The 22,825-nt window shown below is 43.6% G+C and overlaps 1 protein-coding gene across 5 annotated transcripts in view; it reads right to left on the reverse strand.

Annotated features, from left to right (window-relative positions):
• Positions 1-13,991: 13,991 nt before the first annotated feature.
• Positions 13,992-22,825, reverse strand: part of USP15 (ubiquitin specific peptidase 15) — a 107,495-nt gene continuing 98,661 nt past the window's right edge. For all 5 annotated transcript variants that reach the window (XM_083182626.1, XM_083182624.1, XM_083182625.1 and 2 more), the window contains 3 exons: positions 18,878-18,981; positions 16,624-16,712; positions 13,992-16,036 (listed from right to left, as the gene is read on the reverse strand). In XM_083182626.1, coding sequence (XP_083038752.1) covers positions 15,851-16,036; positions 16,624-16,712; positions 18,878-18,981 — 379 coding nt within the window. In that variant the 3' untranslated portion in view covers positions 13,992-15,850. The remainder of the gene's footprint in view (positions 16,037-16,623; positions 16,713-18,877; positions 18,982-22,825) is intronic.

Here is a 22,825-nt window from a genome sequence, read left to right on the forward strand (position 1 = left end):
TTCTTTTTTGGCAGATGCTACTATGGCATACTGAGGTAAAATTACAAGCATTTCATAAACGTCAAAGGCTTTTAAGTGACAATTACATTTACATAAGTTTATGCAGAGTCAATATTTGCAGTGTTTTCCCTTCATTTAAGAGACCTCTGCAAACCTGGCATGTGGTCAATCAACTTCTGGGCCACATACAGTCTGATGGTCACCGATTCTTGCCTAATTAATGCTTGGTGTTCTCAATGGGATTAAGGTCTGGGGAGTTTCCTGGCTATGGACCCAAAATGTTGAGGTTTTGTTCCCAGAGCCTACTTTTGCCTTATGGCAAGATGCTCCATCATGCTGGGAAGGCCATTGTTAGTCACCAAACTGTTCTTGGATGGTTGGGAGAAGTTGCTCTTGGAGGATTTTTTTTTTTAAATATTAGTTTTTTATTGAACTTTTTCAGAGGAGATTACAAAACAAGAAATAGGGGAAACAATGGGAGTATTAGGAGCAAAGCGCAAGGTAACAATGCCATCTTCATAAAGAGCATAAATTAGACAATTGCACAGAAATCACATTACAGAATAATGCTATAGACACACAAGAGTTACATATTACAAGAAAGGAAATCAAAGCAAAGTATACTGAACAGTGTCTTGCTAAATAATAAACAGAAGCATCACATTTCAGGAGAGACAAAGATTATGAGGAGCGTAGAGCCAGAAGAACTGTGAATTTACTATATAGAAACATGACCCGGCTTTTCTCTATAGAGAGACCAGCCGAACTATTTCATATGGATGTGTTTGTGTATATGTGTGGGTGTGTTTCTGTTACCCCCAGCCTTATTGCACTGTGAAGTGATTGAGCTGTGAAGCGCAGTGGATACACAGTCTAATTGTCCTATCTCCAAAAAGGACTGAATAAAAAGATTCCATTATCTTGTTTTTAATTCTTTTTAATATCAGTTCATTGTACTGTACAATCAGGTTAAAGTTAAGGCTCAGCGCTCCTATAACATATATGTTCTTGTATTCATGTAACCGGTATTTTGTTACTACTATTTCCATTAAAAAAAAATGTTTGTTACTATAGTAACAAGGAAAGGACGCGTCCCGGACCAGTTTGAACTTTGGGCATTATGACCGACACACAACTGAACGGAAAGTTGGGGGTATAAGGCGAGTGTCTTTGTCTACTACTGGTTGAATGCTGATGACATTCCATACAGACATTGATAACCTGTTGCATGTAGTATTATTTTGTGTATATGTATATATATATATATATATATAAATAAATAAGCTAAACATTGACACTCACCTTTCCTAGTTTCAGGGTGCCCTATGGCTTGTGACCATATTGTTTACACAGAAATTGTAGGGGCTCTGCACTCACTAAATTAACTGATATTAATAAATAGTGGAGATTTGGTTCATGAATTGATCAATGCTTAAAACAGGGTGCATGAGAGAATGTGACCACAATAAGACGTATTAAAAAATTAATCTAATAAACAATATACACTAAACACCGGCACTCACCTTTCCTAGTTTCGGGTGCCCTATGGCTTGTGACCATGCACCCTGTTTTAACCTATATTGCATAGCTTATGTTAACTATTTCCCTAGATAATTAGTGACAGGTGTGTTGGTAGCTGCTCACCTTTAAAAGCATAGTCTGCTGTGAGCTTTAGACCAGATAGCTATGTGTATTGTAGCCATTTTGAGCAATAGTGTTAGGACCTGCAGAAAAGTGGGGTCCCGTGAAGGGGACTGCACGCTTAAATGCATTGATCAAATCATGAACCAAATCTCCACTAATTATTAATATCAGTTAATTTAGTGAGTGCAGAGCCCCTACAATTTCTATATTATATACACACATTGGGGCAAAGTAGTATTTGGACAGCCATCGATTGTGCAAGATTAAAAAGATGGGAGGACTGTAATTTCCATCATAGGTACACTTCAACTGTGAGAGACAGAATGAGGGTAAAAAAAAAGGAAATCACATTGTATGATTTTTAAACAATGTATTTGTATATTCTTGCGGAAAATAATTATTTGTACACCTACCAACCATCAAGATTTCTGGCTCTCACAGACCTGTTACTTCTTCTTTAAGAAGCTCTTCTGACATCTCCCTCCACCTGGGGCTCCATGCAAGATCTCACCTCGTGGGCTTATCAATGATCTTGAGAATGGTGTGGAATCAGCCCAGAACTACATGGGGGACCTGGTCAATGACCTCAACAGAGCTGGGACCACAGTCACAAAGGTTACTACAAGTTGAGTATCCCGTATCTGAATTATTCCGAAAAACAAACATTCCAGAAAGTGAAAAAAAAAAATTTTTTTGCTAAAAACTTACTGGGTACATTTGTAACAGCACTACTGAGGACATGATATGTGCAAGAAAATGATTGCTTGGCATTTAAATTCAGTATCTGAGATAGTACACAAATTTTGTTTCATGTTTTAAAACCTTGTTTTTTTAAACAAATATATATATATATTTTAATTAAATAAAATATATTTGTGTGTATTTCATGTGTTTGATGTGTTTGCACAACATAAATGCAAGATACTTCAAAATACATATTTGAAATAATAAAATATTCCAAAATACAGAATAATCAGTTATCCAAAATTCTCCTGGTCCCGAGCATTTTGGATAATGGATACTCAACCTGTATAAAGGCCCATACACACTAGTAGACTTTCATTTCAAAAGACTTTGCCAAAATCTTTGATAGATATATCTTTCACCAAAGTAGTGCGTACACACTGAACTATTTTCCTCAAAGAACAAGAGATTTTCAGGAGGTGAAAGACTTTGCTGAAAATCTTTCATATACAAGGCTATTTACATAATGGGCGGGGTTTGAATTCCAAGGGTGGGAGCAGGGGCCATTTTAATCAGTGCATTCCTGTTCTTGGTGCCTGATTCAGAACTGATTGCTGGGCTGCGTATATTCGAAGCACAGCAATCAGTGAAACTCCACACCGCCCTGACTGGGCAAAATCCTGCCCGTGTGCAGGGCAAACATTTCATTTGTAGCCGTGCACGTAGGGAGAAATTTGTTCACTTTTGCCAGCAATGTATACGCCATAACAAAATATACATTGGGGGCAGGGCCGGATTATAATGGAGGCACAAGGGGTCAGTGCCCCTGGGCCCCCCTCTAGCTAGGGGCCCCCTGTGGTTGGCATGTATTTTTTTTTTTTTAGCTAAAGGTTTTGTGCATGGGAGTGGGGTAGTGCTGCAGCTTCACCTACAGTATCTGCCAATGTGACAATGATTAATGGTGCTGAGCATCGGGAGCCAAGGCACACTGACTGCACAAGTGTGCTGTGCATTACTGGGAGTTGACTAAGTCCCATGACACTTTGCACCAGAGGGCAGAGGCTGAGAGGTTTGTGCTGAGCTCTGATTGGTGGAGCTCATTACATGCTTCTCAGGCCCATGGAGAACAGCAGCAGCAGCTTAGTCATGGGAGGGTTTTTAATCAGAGGCAGCACTAGGACTGTAAGGTCTCCTACAGAGTAAGGTGCAGAAGGACAAACACAGGCTTTTTATGTGGTATGTATGTATGTGTGTGTGTGTGTGTGTCTCATATATATATATATATATATATATATATATATAATATACTCACGCTGCTTCCCAGCAGCTGCAGCAGCACACGGTATGTAGGACAAAACGAGGAGGCAGGAGCTTCAGCTACGTTTCGATTTTAATAATCGTCATCAGGCATACAAACAGTCATAAGACACTCACCTTAAATCCCCGTTCACCCGTGCACGCACAGGCACGCTTCCCGCCAGACGACCCGAGCAACGTCACCAACGCGCGCCAGACACGTCACGGCCACCATGGAAACAACCCACAACAAGCGGGTCGCGTCACCATGGAGACAACTACGTGAGTCAGGCGCACTGTTGCCGACAGTCAGTGAGCGTCCGTGCAGGGAAGCACAGCCGTGCAGATACCCGATGGCCACCAGGGGAGACAAGTGCCGTGCTAGTGGACATATTATACAAATTATACAAAGGCAAAGTACATAAAAAGCAAAAAAATGTATAAGCATCAACAATAATATCGTACAAGGTCGCATAATCACAATAATTATTATAATTTTTATAAATCAGCAAAAAGAGTTTTTATAAAATAGCATAAGAAATTGTATAACAAATGCAAATGAAAAAATCACAAAAATGCATGAAACCCTAAATGGTCATTAAGACCAAAGGGCGTCATGGTCTTCAAGCGGTGAATCCAGCGGGATTCACACTTGAGGAGGGCCAAGGACCTGTTGCCACCCCTAAGTCTCAATGGAATGTGATCAATAATAATATAATGCAAATTAGCCATGCTGTGGCCTGCCTGTGCGAAATGCCTCGCAACAGGCTGATCACTAGTCCCTGAGAGTAGGGCAGCACGGATGGCGGTACGATGACCTGCCATCCTGTCCTTCAAAGTGCGGTCAGTTTTCCCGACGTAATGCAATCCACACGGACATGAGATAAGATACACTATGAACCGTGTGGTGCATGTAACCTTGTGTCTAATGGTGTAACGTTTACCACTAAATGGATGGTTGAAACTATCACCACTAATCATACTTCTACAGGTGGTACAATTTAAACACTTAAAACAGCCATTCTTTCTTCCCAAAAAGGTGGGCTGGGCTGAATGATCAATCCGTGGTGTGATGTCAGTGCGAACCACCCAATCCCTGACATTCTTGCCACGGGTGTAGCACGACATCAAATCGGTGTTGGCCAACTTAAGGTCTTTATCAGAACCCAAAATTGGCCAATGCCGTCTAGCCACTGTACGTATAGTATCACTGTTGGAGTTAAAATGGTTGACCCAAGGCAATTTAGAACGGACAGACTTACTAGATTTAGTTTTAGCCCTAAGCAGATCTTCTCTAGGAATAGACAACGCTTTATCCCTTGCTTTGGATAACAACTCAAGATCATATCCCCGTACCAAAAAATTGCCAATCATGAAATTAATTTGATTAATTGCCTCGTCACGATCACTACAAATACGGCATGCCCTTATAAACTGGGAAAAGGGAAGTCCGAATTTGAGTGGTCTAGGATGAAAGCTGGTGAAGTGTAAAATAGTATTGCGATCTGTCTCTTTCCTAAATAGTGAGGTCGAGATCGCCCCTTCACACACACTAACTGACACATCAAGAAAACTGACCCTCTCAGGGCTAATGACGTGTGTGAGTTTGAGAGGTGACAAAGATGCATTATGTCGACCAAGCATGTCGACAAACTGCTGCTCACTCCCAGTCCAAATCAAAAAGATGTCATCTATGTATCTGGTATAAAAAAATATCATACCAGATACATAGGGGTCCTTAAAGAAAATTTCCTCCTCGGCCACAAACATATACGCGTTGGCGTACGATGGGGCCACATTGGACCCCATCGCACAGCCAGAGCGTTGGAGGTAGAACCGGCCGTCGTGTATGAAGTAATTATGGGTAAGCAGCAGCAGCAGCAAGTCGCACACCAAGTCAACAGAAGGCCCAGTATAGGACGCATGTCCATGAATGAGATCCCGAACTGCCTGTACACCAGCAGAGTTGGGAATCACTGTATATAAGCTTGACACGTCAATACTACAAAGGAAACAGCCAGCAGGGATGTCATGAAGATTTTGTAATTTGTTGATAAATGCTGTAGTATCAAGAAGGTAGCGTGGATGTTGCACAATACAGGGCTGTAATAACGTATCAAGATAGACCGAGCAGTTCTGAAATAAGGAATCATTGGCTGCTATAATAGGCCGCCCAGGGGGCACCAAGGGATGTTTATGTATCTTGGGAAGCGTATAAAGTACCGGGGTAACAGGCCACCCCGGAACCAACGCCTCACCAAGAGTTTTGCCAATGATGCCATTCAGAACCGCCCGGTCTATAATAGAACATAGCAATTTGGTATACGCTTTGGTGGGGTCACCAGTTAAAAGCTGATAAACATTGTGGTCAGCCAACTGGCGAGCAATTTCGAACTTATATGACTCCAAATCTTGTATCACCACCGCCCCGCCTTTATCAGCGGGGCGAATGATGATATCATGATTAGTAGACAGAGATTTTAAAGCCTTAAACTCATCAGCAGACAAATTACTATGCATAGTACCATGCGATTTAGACTGTGCTTTAATAGACAATTTCACATCAACATCGAGCATCCTAGAAAAGGTCTTAATAGACGCATTGTTTGACAAGGGATCAAACTTTGATCTAGGCAATAGTTTGCGCAACTGCGCAGGGATAGGAGAAACAGCATCAGGGACAACTTGAGGAGCTTTAGAATAGTGTTCATGAAGGCGTAATTGCCTATTAAGGCGATATTTCTCAAGCTGCCAATCAAAGTCATTAAGAGAATTAGTAGGAACAAAAGAAAGTCCACGACTAAGCACCTTGGACTCAGCAACAGTTAACCTGTGGGAGGAAAGATTAAAGATTATCGTGGTGTCCTGTTCAAGGGCGGCCTTCCTGGCCTTCTTCGCTCTGTACTTTTTGCCTCCACGTCTCGACCGGTGTCGTTTTCGCGGAGGAGCTGTTTGCGGGTAAGGACACCTAAAGGGGCAGATTGACCAGATTGGGATGAACCCCTATATTGATCATAGTTGCCATCAGAGTCACTTGTTGTATATTGATCACCGGAGCGCAATGGGCGTCTGTAACGCAGTCGGGGACCAGATCTCCTCAGGCGGCCACGCCCCCTAGGCTCAGAGTTGGTCCACTGGTACACCAGATTCTGGTCATAATCGTTAATAACTTTGTCTAATTTATTGCGTTTGTATTGCAACAGTTCATGTTTATAGGTGGCCAGTTGGGTTTTTAGCTTCTCGCACCAGTCCATGTTTTTATCAGACTCAAGTAGCGATTTGTTAATAACCTCAAATGCAGCAATTTTGTCACGGGTATTCTTCAACTCTCGCCCAGCCTCCTCAATGACGAGGAGCATGAGGTCATAGCTACATTTGTTTAATACCCCAATCCACCTCTTGCAAAATGACAAATTATGGCGTCCAATGGTGGGACAGTTTTTAACTCTGAACCCCCGGGGTATCCTTTTCTCTTTATAGTAATCCGTCAGGGTAACACCATGATAAAAGAAATCAAGTTCCTTTTGTTTTAGTTTCAACCAATCTCTGTAGATCACATCAGGGGACTTAGAGACAGCATCCTCAAATTTGTCTTTAAATAGAATGTCATCTGCCTCTGATTCAGAAAATGTGACAGCCAAACCTTGTGTAAGCTTTGCCAAGTTAATGCAGTCCACAGGTGTGTCAGCACCAGCTCCACCCTCAGCCATCGTGTGGTTAAAAAATCAGGACAATGTCCAAATAGTAGATGTGCAACTGACGAATGAACCAACAAGGGTCACAAATTTTCGGGGTGCCAAAAGCCAGGTAGGATCCCAACCTGCATCGGAATCCTCCAAATATATAGATATATAGGCAAGGCACAACCCACAATGATGGATAAAGTCCCGGTGCCAGCTGGAACCCTATACAGGGTCAATATACAATATACTCACGCTGCTTCCCAGCAGCTGCAGCAGCACACGGTATGTAGGACAAAACGAGGAGGCAGGAGCTTCAGCTACGTTTCGATTTTAATAATCGTCATCAGGCATACAAACAGTCATAAGACACTCACCTTAAATCCCCGTTCACCCGTGCACGCACAGGCACGCTTCCCGCCAGACGACCCGAGCAACGTCACCAACGCGCGCCAGACACGTCACGGCCACCATGGAAACAACCCACAACAAGCGGGTCGCGTCACCATGGAGACAACTACGTGAGTCAGGCGCACTGTTGCCGACAGTCAGTGAGCGTCCGTGCAGGGAAGCACAGCCGTGCAGATACCCGATGGCCACCACAGGTTAACTGTTGCTGAGTCCAAGGTGCTTAGTCGTGGACTTTCTTTTGTTCCTACTAATTCTCTTAATGACTTTGATTGGCAGCTTGAGAAATATCGCCTTAATAGGCAATTACGCCTTCATGAACACTATTCTAAAGCTCAAGTTGTCCCTGATGCTGTTTCTCCTATCCCTGCGCAGTTGCGCAAACTATTGCCTAGATCAAAGTTTGATCCCTTGTCAAACAATGCGTCTATTAAGACCTTTTCTAGGATGCTCGATGTTGATGTGAAATTGTCTATTAAAGCACAGTCTAAATCGCATGGTACTATGCATAGTAATTTGTCTGCTGATGAGTTTAAGGCTTTAAAATCTCTGTCTACTAATCATGATATCATCATTCGCCCCGCTGATAAAGGCGGGGCGGTGGTGATACAAGATTTGGAGTCATATAAGTTCGAAATTGCTCGCCAGTTGGCTGACCACAATGTTTATCAGCTTTTAACTGGTGACCCCACCAAAGCGTATACCAAATTGCTATGTTCTATTATAGACCGGGCGGTTCTGAATGGCATCATTGGCAAAACTCTTGGTGAGGCGTTGGTTCCGGGGTGGCCTGTTACCCCGGTACTTTATACGCTTCCCAAGATACATAAACATCCCTTGGTGCCCCCTGGGCGGCCTATTATAGCAGCCAATGATTCCTTATTTCAGAACTGCTCGGTCTATCTTGATACGTTATTACAGCCCTGTATTGTGCAACATCCACGCTACCTTCTTGATACTACAGCATTTATCAACAAATTACAAAATCTTCATGACATCCCTGCTGGCTGTTTCCTTTGTAGTATTGACGTGTCAAGCTTATATACAGTGATTCCCAACTCTGCTGGTGTACAGGCAGTTCGGGATCTCATTCATGGACATGCGTCCTATACTGGGCCTTCTGTTGACTTGGTGTGCGACTTGCTGCTGCTGCTGCTTACCCATAATTACTTCATACACGACGGCCGGTTCTACCTCCAACGCTCTGGCTGTGCGATGGGGTCCAATGTGGCCCCATCGTACGCCAACGCGTATATGTTTGTGGCCGAGGAGGAAATTTTCTTTAAGGACCCCTATGTATCTGGTATGATATTTTTTTATACCAGATACATAGATGACATCTTTTTGATTTGGACTGGGAGTGAGCAGCAGTTTGTCGACATGCTTGGTCGACATAATGCATCTTTGTCACCTCTCAAACTCACACACGTCATTAGCCCTGAGAGGGTCAGTTTTCTTGATGTGTCAGTTAGTGTGTGTGAAGGGGCGATCTCGACCTCACTATTTAGGAAAGAGACAGATCGCAATACTATTTTACACTTCACCAGCTTTCATCCTAGACCACTCAAATTCGGACTTCCCTTTTCCCAGTTTATAAGGGCATGCCGTATTTGTAGTGATCGTGACGAGGCAATTAATCAAATTAATTTCATGATTGGCAATTTTTTGGTACGGGGATATGATCTTGAGTTGTTATCCAAAGCAAGGGATAAAGCGTTGTCTATTCCTAGAGAAGATCTGCTTAGGGCTAAAACTAAATCTAGTAAGTCTGTCCGTTCTAAATTGCCTTGGGTCAACCATTTTAACTCCAACAGTGATACTATACGTACAGTGGCTAGACGGCATTGGCCAATTTTGGGTTCTGATAAAGACCTTAAGTTGGCCAACACCGATTTGATGTCGTGCTACACCCGTGGCAAGAATGTCAGGGATTGGGTGGTTCGCACTGACATCACACCACGGATTGATCATTCAGCCCAGCCCACCTTTTTGGGAAGAAAGAATGGCTGTTTTAAGTGTTTAAATTGTACCACCTGTAGAAGTATGATTAGTGGTGATAGTTTCAACCATCCATTTAGTGGTAAACGTTACACCATTAGACACAAGGTTACATGCACCACACGGTTCATAGTGTATCTTATCTCATGTCCGTGTGGATTGCATTACGTCGGGAAAACTGACCGCACTTTGAAGGACAGGATGGCAGGTCATCGTACCGCCATCCGTGCTGCCCTACTCTCAGGGACTAGTGATCAGCCTGTTGCGAGGCATTTCGCACAGGCAGGCCACAGCATGGCTAATTTGCATTATATTATTATTGATCACATTCCATTGAGACTTAGGGGTGGCAACAGGTCCTTGGCCCTCCTCAAGTGTGAATCCCGCTGGATTCACCGCTTGAAGACCATGACGCCCTTTGGTCTTAATGACCATTTAGGGTTTCATGCATTTTTGTGATTTTTTCATTTGCATTTGTTATACAATTTCTTATGCTATTTTATAAAAACTCTTTTTGCTGATTTATAAAAATTATAATAATTATTGTGATTATGCGACCTTGTACGATATTATTGTTGATGCTTATACATTTTTTTGCTTTTTATGTACTTTGCCTTTGTATAATTTGTATAATATGTCCACTAGCACGGCACTTGTCTCCCCTGGTGGCCATCGGGTATCTGCACGGCTGTGCTTCCCTGCACGGACGCTCACTGACTGTCGGCAACAGTGCGCCTGACTCACGTAGTTGTCTCCATGGTGACGCGACCCGCTTGTTGTGGGTTGTTTCCATGGTGGCCGTGACGTGTCTGGCGCGCGTTGGTGACGTTGCTCGGGTCGTCTGGCGGGAAGCGTGCCTGTGCGTGCACGGGTGAACGGGGATTTAAGGTGAGTGTCTTATGACTGTTTGTATGCCTGATGACGATTATTAAAATCGAAACGTAGCTGAAGCTCCTGCCTCCTCGTTTTGTCCTACATACCGTGTGCTGCTGCAGCTGCTGGGAAGCAGCGTGAGTATATTGTATATTGACCCTGTATAGGGTTCCAGCTGGCACCGGGACTTTATCCATCATTGTGGGTTGTGCCTTGCCTATATATCTATATATATATATATATATATATCTATATCCCCTGCAGTTAACCATTGACCAAGTTTATACTGCCTTTACTCTGTGTTTTGACAGTGTAATATTCTCCCATGCAGTTTGCGGCCAGTAATGACAAGTGCAAGGGGGCCCCCCTGTCTAAAGTACCCCGGGCCCCCCGAAGGCTTAATCTGGCACTGATTGGGGGGTGGGCAGTGGCGGTGGTAACATATTCATTGCTGGCCTGCGAAAAGTTTAAGGCATGGTTTTGTGGGACAGGGGACTAAACACACCATAATGCCCATTACACATTATACCACACACCATTAGGTGATGGGCAGTGGGTGATAGTGATGGATAGTGGGTGAAAGTAGCATAAGGGTGGTGGATGATGGTGATGGGCAGTGGGTGACAGCAGCGTGAGGGTGACGGGCAGTGGGTGATAGTGATGGATAGTGGGTGACAGCAGCGTGAGGGTGACGGGTAGTGGGTGATAGTGATGGATAGTGGGTGACAGCAGCGTGAGGGTGATGGGCAGTGGGTGATAGTGACGGATTGTGGGTGACGGCAGCGTGAGGATGGCCCGGTGAAGGTGACGGATAGTGTACTGGCTCGGGGGGCACATGCCATCCTGCCACCTGACACAGTCCGCCACTGGAACTTGGGCCCCTAGAATTATGGGGCCCTAGGGCAACTGCCCATCAAGCCCTTGCATTAAGACGGCCCTGAATATACAGATGTAGCCAGCCACATCTTTACAGGGATGGCGATTCTATCGCCAGCCCCCACCAGCGGCCGGCTACCGCCAGGGGGGTGCACGCATGAGATGCGCGCGCGCCCTGTGGCAATGAAGCTTGGCGGGGGTCCCCACTGCCTCCCCCGCAGGTCCCACTCGCCACCCTGACACCCCCACCCCCTCCCCGAACTGGGCAGCATCTCCCTGAAGCGGAGACGGGCAGGGAGACGCTGCCCAGCCGACGCGATACTGGGACGCACGTGCCTGTGGGACGCACACGTGCGTGTGGGACGCACGCACGTCCCAGTCCCTATCGCCAGCGCTCGCCAGTGAAAGGGATCTGGCAGGCGCCGGTCAAGGATGAGCGGCGCTACATCTGTATACATTGCTGACCTGTGCCAGCAATGTATATATTACTGGCTAATTAATCATCATTGGTGCACAGTGGTGCCAGCAATATATACATTGCTGACCTGTGTCAGCAATGTATATATCACTGGCTAATAAATAATCATTGGTGCCTAGTGGTGCCAGCAATATATACATTGCTGACCTGTGCCAGCAATGTATATATCACTGGCTAATTAATCATCATTGGTGCACAGTGGTGCCAGCAATATATACATTGCTGACCTGTGCCAGCAATGTATATATCACTGGCTAATTAATCATCATTGGTGCACAGTGGTGCCAGCAATATATACATTGCTGACCTGTGTCAGCAATGTATATATCACTGGCTAATTTGGCTAATTAATAATCATTGGTGCACAGTGGTGCCAGCAATATATACATTGCTGACCTGTGCCAGCAATGTATATATCACTGGCTAATTAATAATCATTGGTGCCCAGTGGTGCCAGCAATATATACATTGCTGACCTGTGTCAGCAATGTATATTTTACTGACTTAACATTGGTGGCCAGCAGTGTGCTCCGTTTTAAGCAGGGCGGGGGGCGGGGCCAGCAGGGCTTTGTGTTGTGGGATGGGAGAGCAGGGTGATCAGCGGGGGAGCAGGGCTATGCAGCAGCAGCAGGCAGTCGGAGATGACGAGTGGCGCGGTGTGGAGTCGGACAACAGCAGGGTGAGTATATGACACTGGCGAGGGGGTGGGGGGAGGCAGCGGGGCGGGCCGCCGGGCTGAAAGTGGTTAATCTTTCAGCCCGGGGCAGCGTACACACATGGCGATGATGGATGGTAAAACCAGCAGATGAACCACTTTACTAGCGATGATGCGGGAGCGCGCATCATCGCTAGTCGCCAAACTCTGGGGCATACACACTAGGTGATTTTCATCTGAAAATCGCTCAAAACGGCTGTTTTGACCGATTTTCAGCTGAAAATCGTTAAGTGTGTATGGGCCTTCAGTAACACACTACGCTGTCATGGATACAAATCCTGCAGCGCCCAAAATGTCCCCCTGCTTAAGCCAGCACATGTCCAGGCCATGTAAAGTTTGCCAGTGACCATCTGGATGATCCACAGGAGGATTGGGAGAATGTCATGTGGTCAGATGAGATCAAAATAGAACTTTTTGGTATAAACTCCACTCGCCGTGTTTGGAATGATGAGTGGCATTCAAAAAAAAAAATACCCACTGTGAAGCATGGGGGTGGAAACATCATGCTTTGGGGCTGCTTCTCTGCAAAGGGGAGAGGACGACTGATTCGTATTAACGAGAAGATGAATGGGGCCATGTATCGTGAGATTTTGGCCAAAACCTCTTTCCCTCAGTAACAGCATTTAAGATGAAACGTGGCTGGGTCTTCCAGCATGACAATGACCCCCAAACACACAGCCCAGGCAAAGAAGGAGTGGCTCCGTAAGAAGCATTTCAAGGTGCTGGAGTGGCCTAGCCAGTCTCCAGACCTCAAGCCAATTAAAAATCTGTGGAGGGAGTTGAAAGCATGTGCTGCCCGGCGACAGCCCCAAAACATGACAGATCTAGAGAAGACATGCATGGAAGAGTGTTTGCACACCTGGTCAGGAAACATTTGACCTCTGTAATTGCCAACTGTGGTTATATTACAAAATACTGAGTTTAACTTTTTGATTGTCCAAATATTTATTTTCCGCAAGAATATACAAATAAATTGTTTACAAATCATACAGTGTTATTTCCTGTTTTTTCCCCCCACATTCTGTCTTTCACAGTTGAAGTGTACCTATGATGGAAATTACAGACCTCTCATCTTTGTAAGTGGCTCAACTTGCACAATCGATGGCTGTCCAAATATTTTTTTGCCCCACTGTGTGTGTGTGTGTGTGTGTGTGTGTGTATGCATGTATGTATGTATGTATGTATGAGGTAATCTTTAAGCCAATATATAGTTCAAGTAGATAAATTAAATGTAATTTTAAATGTTTTGAGGTTTCAACATCATTTATAATAGCAGCAGGCACACACATCTTCGATTTTCAGATGAGACAAAAAATAATAAAGAAAGCAGACTACATAAGGCCTTCAACAACTTTATTGAAATTCATATAAATAAATTAATCATGCACATTTTAAAAGTAAACCCGTGAACTTAAAGTGCAGACAAACCTGTTACCTCCGTCATGCAGAAGGTTAATATTTGACATAAAAAATGAAAACAAAGCAGCTTTAAAATACCAGGATATCACATTAGCTTTAATATTTAGCTAGAAAGCAAAGCCATACCCTTATGTCTCCTGGTCAAATGTATTTATGTGTAGTCTTAATGCTAATGTATAAATAAAATAATTTACCAAAATGTACACTCACAGAGTGAACTTTTATTTACAATACACAATTTAAAACCTATTGCATTTTAATTACATTGGTTTAAGTGGAGAACGTTCTACTTTCTTTTATTTTATTTTTTTCATTTCATATTTCTCCACTGCTGCAACAGCAAAGATATTCCTCAGGTAGTAGATATGTAAAGCATGTCCCAACATTTACAGAGGCCTGTCATAGGCAGTATACAAAACAACAATACATTCTTCAAACAAGATCACAGGTAAAGCAGCAAATAAACAACTTGTTTTACAAAATGTCCTATGTTTTATATATTTTTTGGCAACCTGGATCCTTAAATGCAATTAGCCAACATGATACCCAAGGCTTGAATGCAAAATACACAGTTCTGATAATTGAACATGCAAATGTCCTATTTCTGCAACAATTTATCCTTTGAGATCAGTTGTAAGGCCATGGTGACTTTTAAAGGGAGCATATAAATTCCACCAACCTATCTTGGATACAGTCAGACATCTTAAAATGCAAATAAAATGAAAAATTATATCCCATTTTAGATAAATCCACAGTCATTGTCACAGGCACTGGGTGCCATTATATAATTTTTTTAATTTTTTTATTTACACTATCACTAGAGAGCTGCAAGCTCCCCAACTAAAATGTCATACGGGGGAGAACTTACAAACACAAAAAGTTTGACATTTGACTTACAGAAGTAGATAAAAATGCACCAATTGTAAGCAATTATAACAGTGATTTAACAAGTGACAAGAGAAACTTACATTCAATCAAAACTTATTTTGACACAGCATTATGAAATTCAAATCCAGTACACAGCTTTAAGTAAAACTATATTTCAAAAGGCTAAAACACCTTTGATATTCCAGCAATATCTTTAGTTAGATGTTAAGTGGTTTGCACAGATTCCAGAGCGAATTAAACATTGATCTGCTAGATCTATTTCTCAGGCCTGGAAAAAAACAAAAACAAGCAAAACTGGCTCTATTTCTGCCTTGGTAATAAAACAAACTAAAAAAAAAAAAAAAAAAATTACTGAGTAACTGATAACATAGTATCTATTACTCTTTCTACCCTCATGAGCTCAGCAAATCACTAAGCACCAAAACACTTGTCCTGCACTTAAGAGCATATTATGCATTGAGGAAATAAATTACAGGACCCTGAGTGGATGAGGATTTAGGATAGATAATAATTTAATAGCATAAACTACCTCAACTATTTATGAGAGCAGCAAAAATTAAGAATACAATTTTTGTTAATTCGTAAATATAGGTCTATGTAACAAAGTACAGATTGTTCAATCACAGCTTATATTGCATTGTCCTTTAAAAGGAAAATTGCAAAAAATGTGTATATATAAATATATATATATATATATATATATATATATATATATATATATATATATATAAATAAAAGACGACAGGAACAGTTTACATTCTGCCAGCTGATAATTTTTTGGGAAAAGAAAGAAAAAATATATATATATATTTGGAGAACATTTTATAAGAGTATTTTCCTTCCCTATGTATACGATCACAGGCCTCTTGTTTTTATTTTGTTGGGTTCTTTTTAGTTGGTATGCATACAATTTTCATTCTCAATGTCGTTTTCATTCTCATTCGTCTCCTCGTCACTTTCCAGTGGGGCACCCGTGGCAGCTGTAGCACCTTGCTTGGATTCTCGGTCCAGAGGGAAGAAGCCAGTTCCGCTCATAGTATCCTGCCGCTGATAGAACAGAACATAGGCTGCTTTGGACTGCAGGGAAAAAACAGTTACTAATTTTAGCTGCAAATTCCTAGGACAATGGCAGGCAACATAAATTAATAAAGTTCTAAGTGCACTACTTTATTACAAACACACAGGCAGATGTATTAAGCCTGGCAAAGAGATAAGGTGGAGATCAAGTGGAAGGATAATGCCCCAGCCAATCCGCTCCCAACTGTCATATTTCAAACTCAGCTGATCTGCTGGTGATCTCCTTCCACTATCTCTTCGCCAGGCTTAACCACTTTACTGGGCTCAGCTGCGCTGCGGCAACGGGCTGTCCCGCAAAATTTCTGGGCATACCACCATATTGAAGGTGTGCGCCAGTGGTGCCTGCAGCTGTGCACGACTGGTGCATCACCTGTCTGGGCACCCCCCAGTGGCCGCTCTCCTGTCCCCTCCCATCACTCCCCCTCACCTGTCCGCTCTGGCAATCCTATTCCGGAGCTCCCCTGCCCCCCGCCATTAGTTATAGTGAGCAGGCGGCAAGCTCGGGGGAACATCCCTGAGCCTGCCACCTGTTGTGAACGGCGGCTCAAGTATCAAACACCAGTTAGCTATGAAAAATGCATACTCACTACTATCTGATCTTCTGATGCAGTTGAAACACTGCTATCATCAAAATAATACCATTTCTCATCATCTTTATTTTTTGCAAAAGCTGTATCTGGGGAAGAGACAAAAAGGCCAAAAGATAAAGTAAACTAAAAGCAGCGTTCACTAGCTGCATAAAATGAATAAAGCCATAACAAGATTTATAAACATAATTTAATACATTTATTAAACACTAAGGGGGTATTCAATCACGGGTGCTATTTCTGACAGGGAAATAGCACCCGCCGCCTATTAAATGCTATCATTTCCGACAGCATTGAAGGTGGATCTCGACAAAACAGATCAGACTTTAAATAAAAGCCATCGAATCTGTTTGGTTGGAAACGGCAGTTTCTCAACAATCCACTGCCATTTTTTGACGACACGCCCCCTGGACAGGCGGAACATTGAATTCCACCTCTCGATAAACTGTGGAGCCGGGGGTAACTGGGCCAGGATTCCGACTGTTGGAACGTTCTAAAATATTCCTAGTCAGAATCTTGGCCCGTTTTCGCCCGGCTACACAGTTTTTCGACAGGTGGAATTCACGGGCAGGCCCCTTTTGCCACTCGACAGGCAGAACATTGGCCGTGGATTGTCCAGAAACGCCTGTGAATTTGACAATCCACGGCCATTTTTGACAAAACAGATACGACTGGTTTTGAAGTAGAGATAGTGAATGTGGTTATAAACGGCAGTATTGGATAGGTGGCGGGTGCTATTTCCCCTGTCAGAAATACGGACCGGGATTGAATACCCCCCCTGAAGGTCCATGGTAAAAGAAATATTATACTGTCTCTATTTTCCCAAGACAGTCTTGAGGGCCTCAGTCTGATCTGCTTAGCTGAAAAGCAATGCATAGATGCTGTGTGCATGTGCAAAGTTTCTATTCACAGGAGAAAGAGGGACAGAGAACCCGAGCAGATCAGAGTGCTGTGCATGCCCCCTCAATGATGAAAACAGGAGGTGTAGCTCTCGATAGCAGCTTTATTGTGAAACCACACCCCGTTTTGCTGAGGCCATGTCTCTTGCTAGGCACTGCACTAGTGCCCCGAATTTCCAGCCCTGCATTTTGGTAGGTAGGATATATTATACTGATGCCAGCATCCTGAAGGAGGGAATACATACAGGGGTCAGGTAAGTAAACTTACCCTCCCCGCAGCTTAACCTTTCCCACTCGCAGCCTGACCCTAACCCTCCATGCTAATGCCTAACCCTAATCCCTGTATGCCGATGTCTAACCATCCCTCAATGCAGCCTAACCCTAACCTCTCCCTCCCTGCAGCCTAACCCTGTCACCCAATAGTGCCTTGTGGATGCAATCCCGACAGTGGTATCCCAGCCACTGCGCTCGCCACACTTTGCGCCACATTATCCAATCTGCACACCCTTTTGTTTCACAGTTCAGCTCCAGCAGAGTTCAGTCTAGAGCAAAGGATGCAACAGGGAACGTCTGAGGCCAGCTGCCAGGGTACCTCGATAATCAGCCGACACATACAGTATTTGTAAGTTTCCTACTTCCTTTTTGTGTCCTCTATCAATGGGCTACATGGCTCACCTCCTGTAGATTATGGGAGCCTTGCAGAGGCAGCCTGCTCAGTAAATAAAGCAACTAGAGCAAATGCTGCTCTGCTGAATAGATGCCCTCCTAACACACGACCGACTGTAGAAAACTGCACAAGTATGAAAAATATATATTGGGGGGGGGGGGGGGGGGGGTGAGAGGGCTTGGTATGGTACAGTAGGAGCCAGGTCAAAGCCCACCCGCTCTTTAACGATTGCAGGTAGGGTTACATTGTGAAAAATACAGTCCAGTCTGGATATTAGGATATGACCACTACAAATCCCTGATCTCAACATTATCAATTCTGTCTGGGATTACATACAGTAAATAGACAGAAGGATTTCAGCAAGTCATTGATGGTCTCCTACAGAATAAGATTGATGAAGAGGAATTGGGTAAAACGATCATCATGAAGTGCCTCATAGGAGGATCTGCAAGAACACTGGAATTGAAACAACATTTGTTGAGTATAGTCTATTTTTCAGGTGGAAATGTTTTAATAAAATGAATATTACTAATTAGTTTATAAAATCTGTAAAAAAAAAAAAAAAAATTATATATATATATATATATATATATATATATATATACATACATACATACATACATACATACATACACACACACACACATATACACACACACATATACACACACACACACTACCAACTTACAATGTCCGCCTCCCATTCCTCCATAGTGGTTTGATACAGCAATTAAATTGTAGCAACAAGGTCCTGCATTGGGATTTATCAGGAACTTTGACATGTCCAAATCGCTGTTAAAGTAAAATAATGCAAATGAAAATCCATAAAAACAAACCAGATGATTATTTACCGGCACATGTTGAATACAGGTTGAGTATCCCTCATAGAGAGAGGTTTTTCAGGCATGGCAATGACAATAACTACCATGCACCCTGTTCCACTGCCTCGGAGGTAGCAGTTGTCAACTTTGTTCTGATTTTGTTTTGAGCTGCATTACTGTATCAATTATGGGTATGGGTCATAGGGTCGATACACCTAAGGTCAACATGCATTGGATCGGCCACTGAATGTAGACATTGGCTTAAATCGGCATGTTTTTAGGCGGACAGGGTCACTAGGTTGACACAAGCATTAGGTCGACATGAGCAAGGTCGACAGCCAAAAGGTTGGCATGGCGTTTTCAAATTTTTTTCTGTCCTGAATGTCGACACTATCGGTGCACCACTGCGCTCGCCATGCTTCAGGCTCGTACTCTATTTGATTCTCCCGCCCCATCCTAGTGTCCGTGATGCATATAAAGTGGCCGCCCTCCCCCATTTGGGGCAATCGGACCATGTATCTTTATTTCTCTTCCCGAAGTATATCACATTACGGCAAAAGACGGAACCAACCGTTAAGGACATCAAGGTTTGGCCTGTGGGAGCTGATGCATTATTGCAGGAGAAGTTTGGACTTACTGATTGGAGTTCATTTAGACCATATGAACCTTGGGGGTCTGATGTAATTACTAATTTAAACCTGTATGCTTCCTCTGTGCTTGATTATATTAGCGTTACCACTGATAGTGTTACTACCTGGAAAAAGATCTCGGTATACCCGAACGAGTAGCCGTGGATGAATAGGGAGGTTCGGCTTCTGTTACGGGCACGTAACACTGCCTTTAGGAAAGAGGATGCTGAAGCTTATGGTATAGCTAGAGCAGACTTGAAGAAAGGCATTATCCGGGCTAAACGTTGTTCTAAGTTAAAGCTGGAGGATAACCTGGAAAAAGCTGATACCCAACGTTTATGGCAGGGCATCCGGGATATTAGTAATTACAAAGCTGATAAAGCTAGTTCATCCCTTCATCTAGATGTCTCCTCATTAAATGAGCTGAACCAATTTTACGCACGGTTCAATAGAGACAATAGTGAAAGGGTAACTAGAATGCCTCCTTCTGGTCAATCTCTTGTGTTAACATCTGCAGAGGTCCTCGCTGGTCTCGGTCAAATCAATGCGAACAAGTCAGCGGGACCAGATGGCATACCGGGACGAGTACTGAGAGCTTGTGCTGAACAGCTGACGGGGGTCTTTACAGACATTTTAATATGTCCTTGTCTGCGTCGGCTGTTCCTGCTTGCTTTAAAAGTACTGCTATCATCCCGGTGCCTAAAAATCCCAGGCCGATGAGTTTGAATGATTACCGTCCAGTGGATCTTACACCAATAGTCATGAAGTGCTTTGAGCGGTTGGTGTTAGTACATCTGAAGGCTGATCTCTCCCCGTCTTTACATCCATTCCAGTTTGCGTACCGCAGCAATAGAAGTATTGATGACGCAGTTTCTCTGTTAATTCATACTGTGCTTTCACATCTGGAGAACAACAATACGTACGCCCGACTGTTGTTTGTCGACTTCAGTTCGGCGTTCAATACGGTGTTACCAACTAGACTAGTTTCAAAACTGGTAGACCTAGGGATTAACGGTCCATTATGTAACTGGATAGGGGATTTCTTAAGCGATAGGCCTCAAGTAGTCAGGATAGGTACAGTGAGCTCTGAATCGATTAGGCTGAATACTGGAGTGCCGCAAGGCTGTGTATTGAGCCCGTTTCCTTATTCTATCTTTACATCTGACTGCAAGTCGGTTTACAATTCTAACACCATCATTAAATTTGCAGACGATAGGACATTAATTGGGCTAATTGACAATAGCAATGAAATAGCATATAGGAATGAGATTCAGCATCTGGTGGATTGATGTGGAGTAAATAATCTCTTTCTTAATGCTAGCAAGACTAAGGAGATTGTGGTGGATTTTCGGAAGAAAAAATCTACCCCAATCATGCCGATACAAATTAATGGTGCATGTGTGGAACGTGTTTCCAGCTTCAAATTCTTGGGGACTCAGATTTCTGAGGACCTAACCTGGTCAATCAATATTAAATGCTTGGTAAAAAAGGCTCATCAACGCCTTTGGTACTTGTTTCCTATCTGGGCGCCCACTAAGTTAATTGCGCACCATGCTATTCTCCGTAGAGAAATCGGATCGCATCGCATCGTACACATACACGATATTGAACGATGCGATGCGATTCGATTTCCCATAGGAAACAATGTTAAATGGCTCAATTTAGCCAAATTATCATAGGAACAATAGTAAATGGGCCAAAAACACCCCTGAACATTGAAATGTCCCCCCAAAAGTAGTTGACGCCACCCCGCCATCAACGTGAACCCGAAGCGCAGCGAGCCCGCGAGGGGCGGCGGTACGCGTCCTCCGACCTTTTCATGCCCTACTATCCACGTCGGCGTGGAGTGAGAATAGAATAGTGTGGCGAGCGCAGCGAGCCACCGAGCCCGAAGCGTGGCGAGCGCAGCAAGCCCCGCGAGGGGACGCGGATACCTTCACAGGTAAACGCGTCCCTTCGCGGGCTTCCCAGGTGTCCGCGTCGCCCGCGAGGGGACGCGTATAACTGTGAAGGTATCCGCGTCCCCTCGCCACACTATTCTATTCTCACTCCACGCCGACGTGGATAGTAGGGCATGAAAAGGTCGGAGGACGCGTACCGCCGCCCCTCGCGGGCTCGCTGCGCTCGCCACGCTTCGGGTTCACGTTGATGGCGGGGTGGCGTAAACTACTTTTGGGGGGACATTTCAATGTTCAGGGGTGTTTTTGGCCCATTTACTATTGTTCCTATGAGAATTTGGCTAAATTGAGCCATTTCACATTGTTTCCTATGGGAAATCGAATCGGATCGCATCGCATCGCATCGTTCAATATCGTGTATGTGTACGATGCGATGCGATCCGATTTCATTACGGTGCCGTACGTAGAAAACCTGGGCGCCCAGATAGGAAACAAGTACCACGCCTTTTTTTTCCTTAGGATGTTGAAAAAACATCAACTGTCACATCGTATTTTGCTAAATTTTTATCGATGTGCAGTGGAGAGCATTTTGACCAGCTGCATTTCTGTTTGGTATGGAAATTGTACCACTGCAGAAAGGAAACTTATACAGAGGGTGATTAAATCGGCCCAACGTATAATGGGTACTACACTCCCGTCTGCTGAGGAGATTCAGAGTTAACGCTGCTTACGAAAAGCACATAATATTCTAAAAGACATCACTCATCCGGCAAACGGATTATTTGTGCTATTACCGTCAGGTAGGCGGTTCAGGTGCCTACGGAATAGGACGTCTAGGATGAAGAATAGCTTCTTTCCAAGGGCTATTGTTAAACTAATGTTAATGGGTTTTTAGTATTCATTGTAAAATTGTTATGGACTTCTGGTTTTTTATAATATGTATGTGTACGGATGGATGCTAAATTGAATTTTGTTGTCCTAAATTAGGATAATAACAATAAAGTTGTATCTATCTATCTATCTATCTATCTATCTATCTATCTATCTATCTAGTGGATGTCAGCGCGGCGGCTCAAAAATTTTTTGGGGACTGTTGACCTTGCCCTGGTCAACCTAATGCTTGTGTTGACCCAACGACCCTGTCGACCTAAGGTCATGTAGACCTTTCCATGTGTCGACCTAAGGCAATGTAGACCTTTCCATGTGTCGACCTAAGCCCATGTCGACTTTCAGTGGTCGACCCAATGCATGTCACCCTTAGGTGTGTTGATTTAACGACCGTATACCC

The sequence above is a fragment of the Crinia signifera genome, chromosome 4 (assembly GCF_055691185.1).
Source record: "Crinia signifera chromosome 4, ASM5569118v1, whole genome shotgun sequence".
Classification (NCBI taxonomy): Eukaryota; Metazoa; Chordata; class Amphibia; order Anura; family Myobatrachidae; genus Crinia; species Crinia signifera.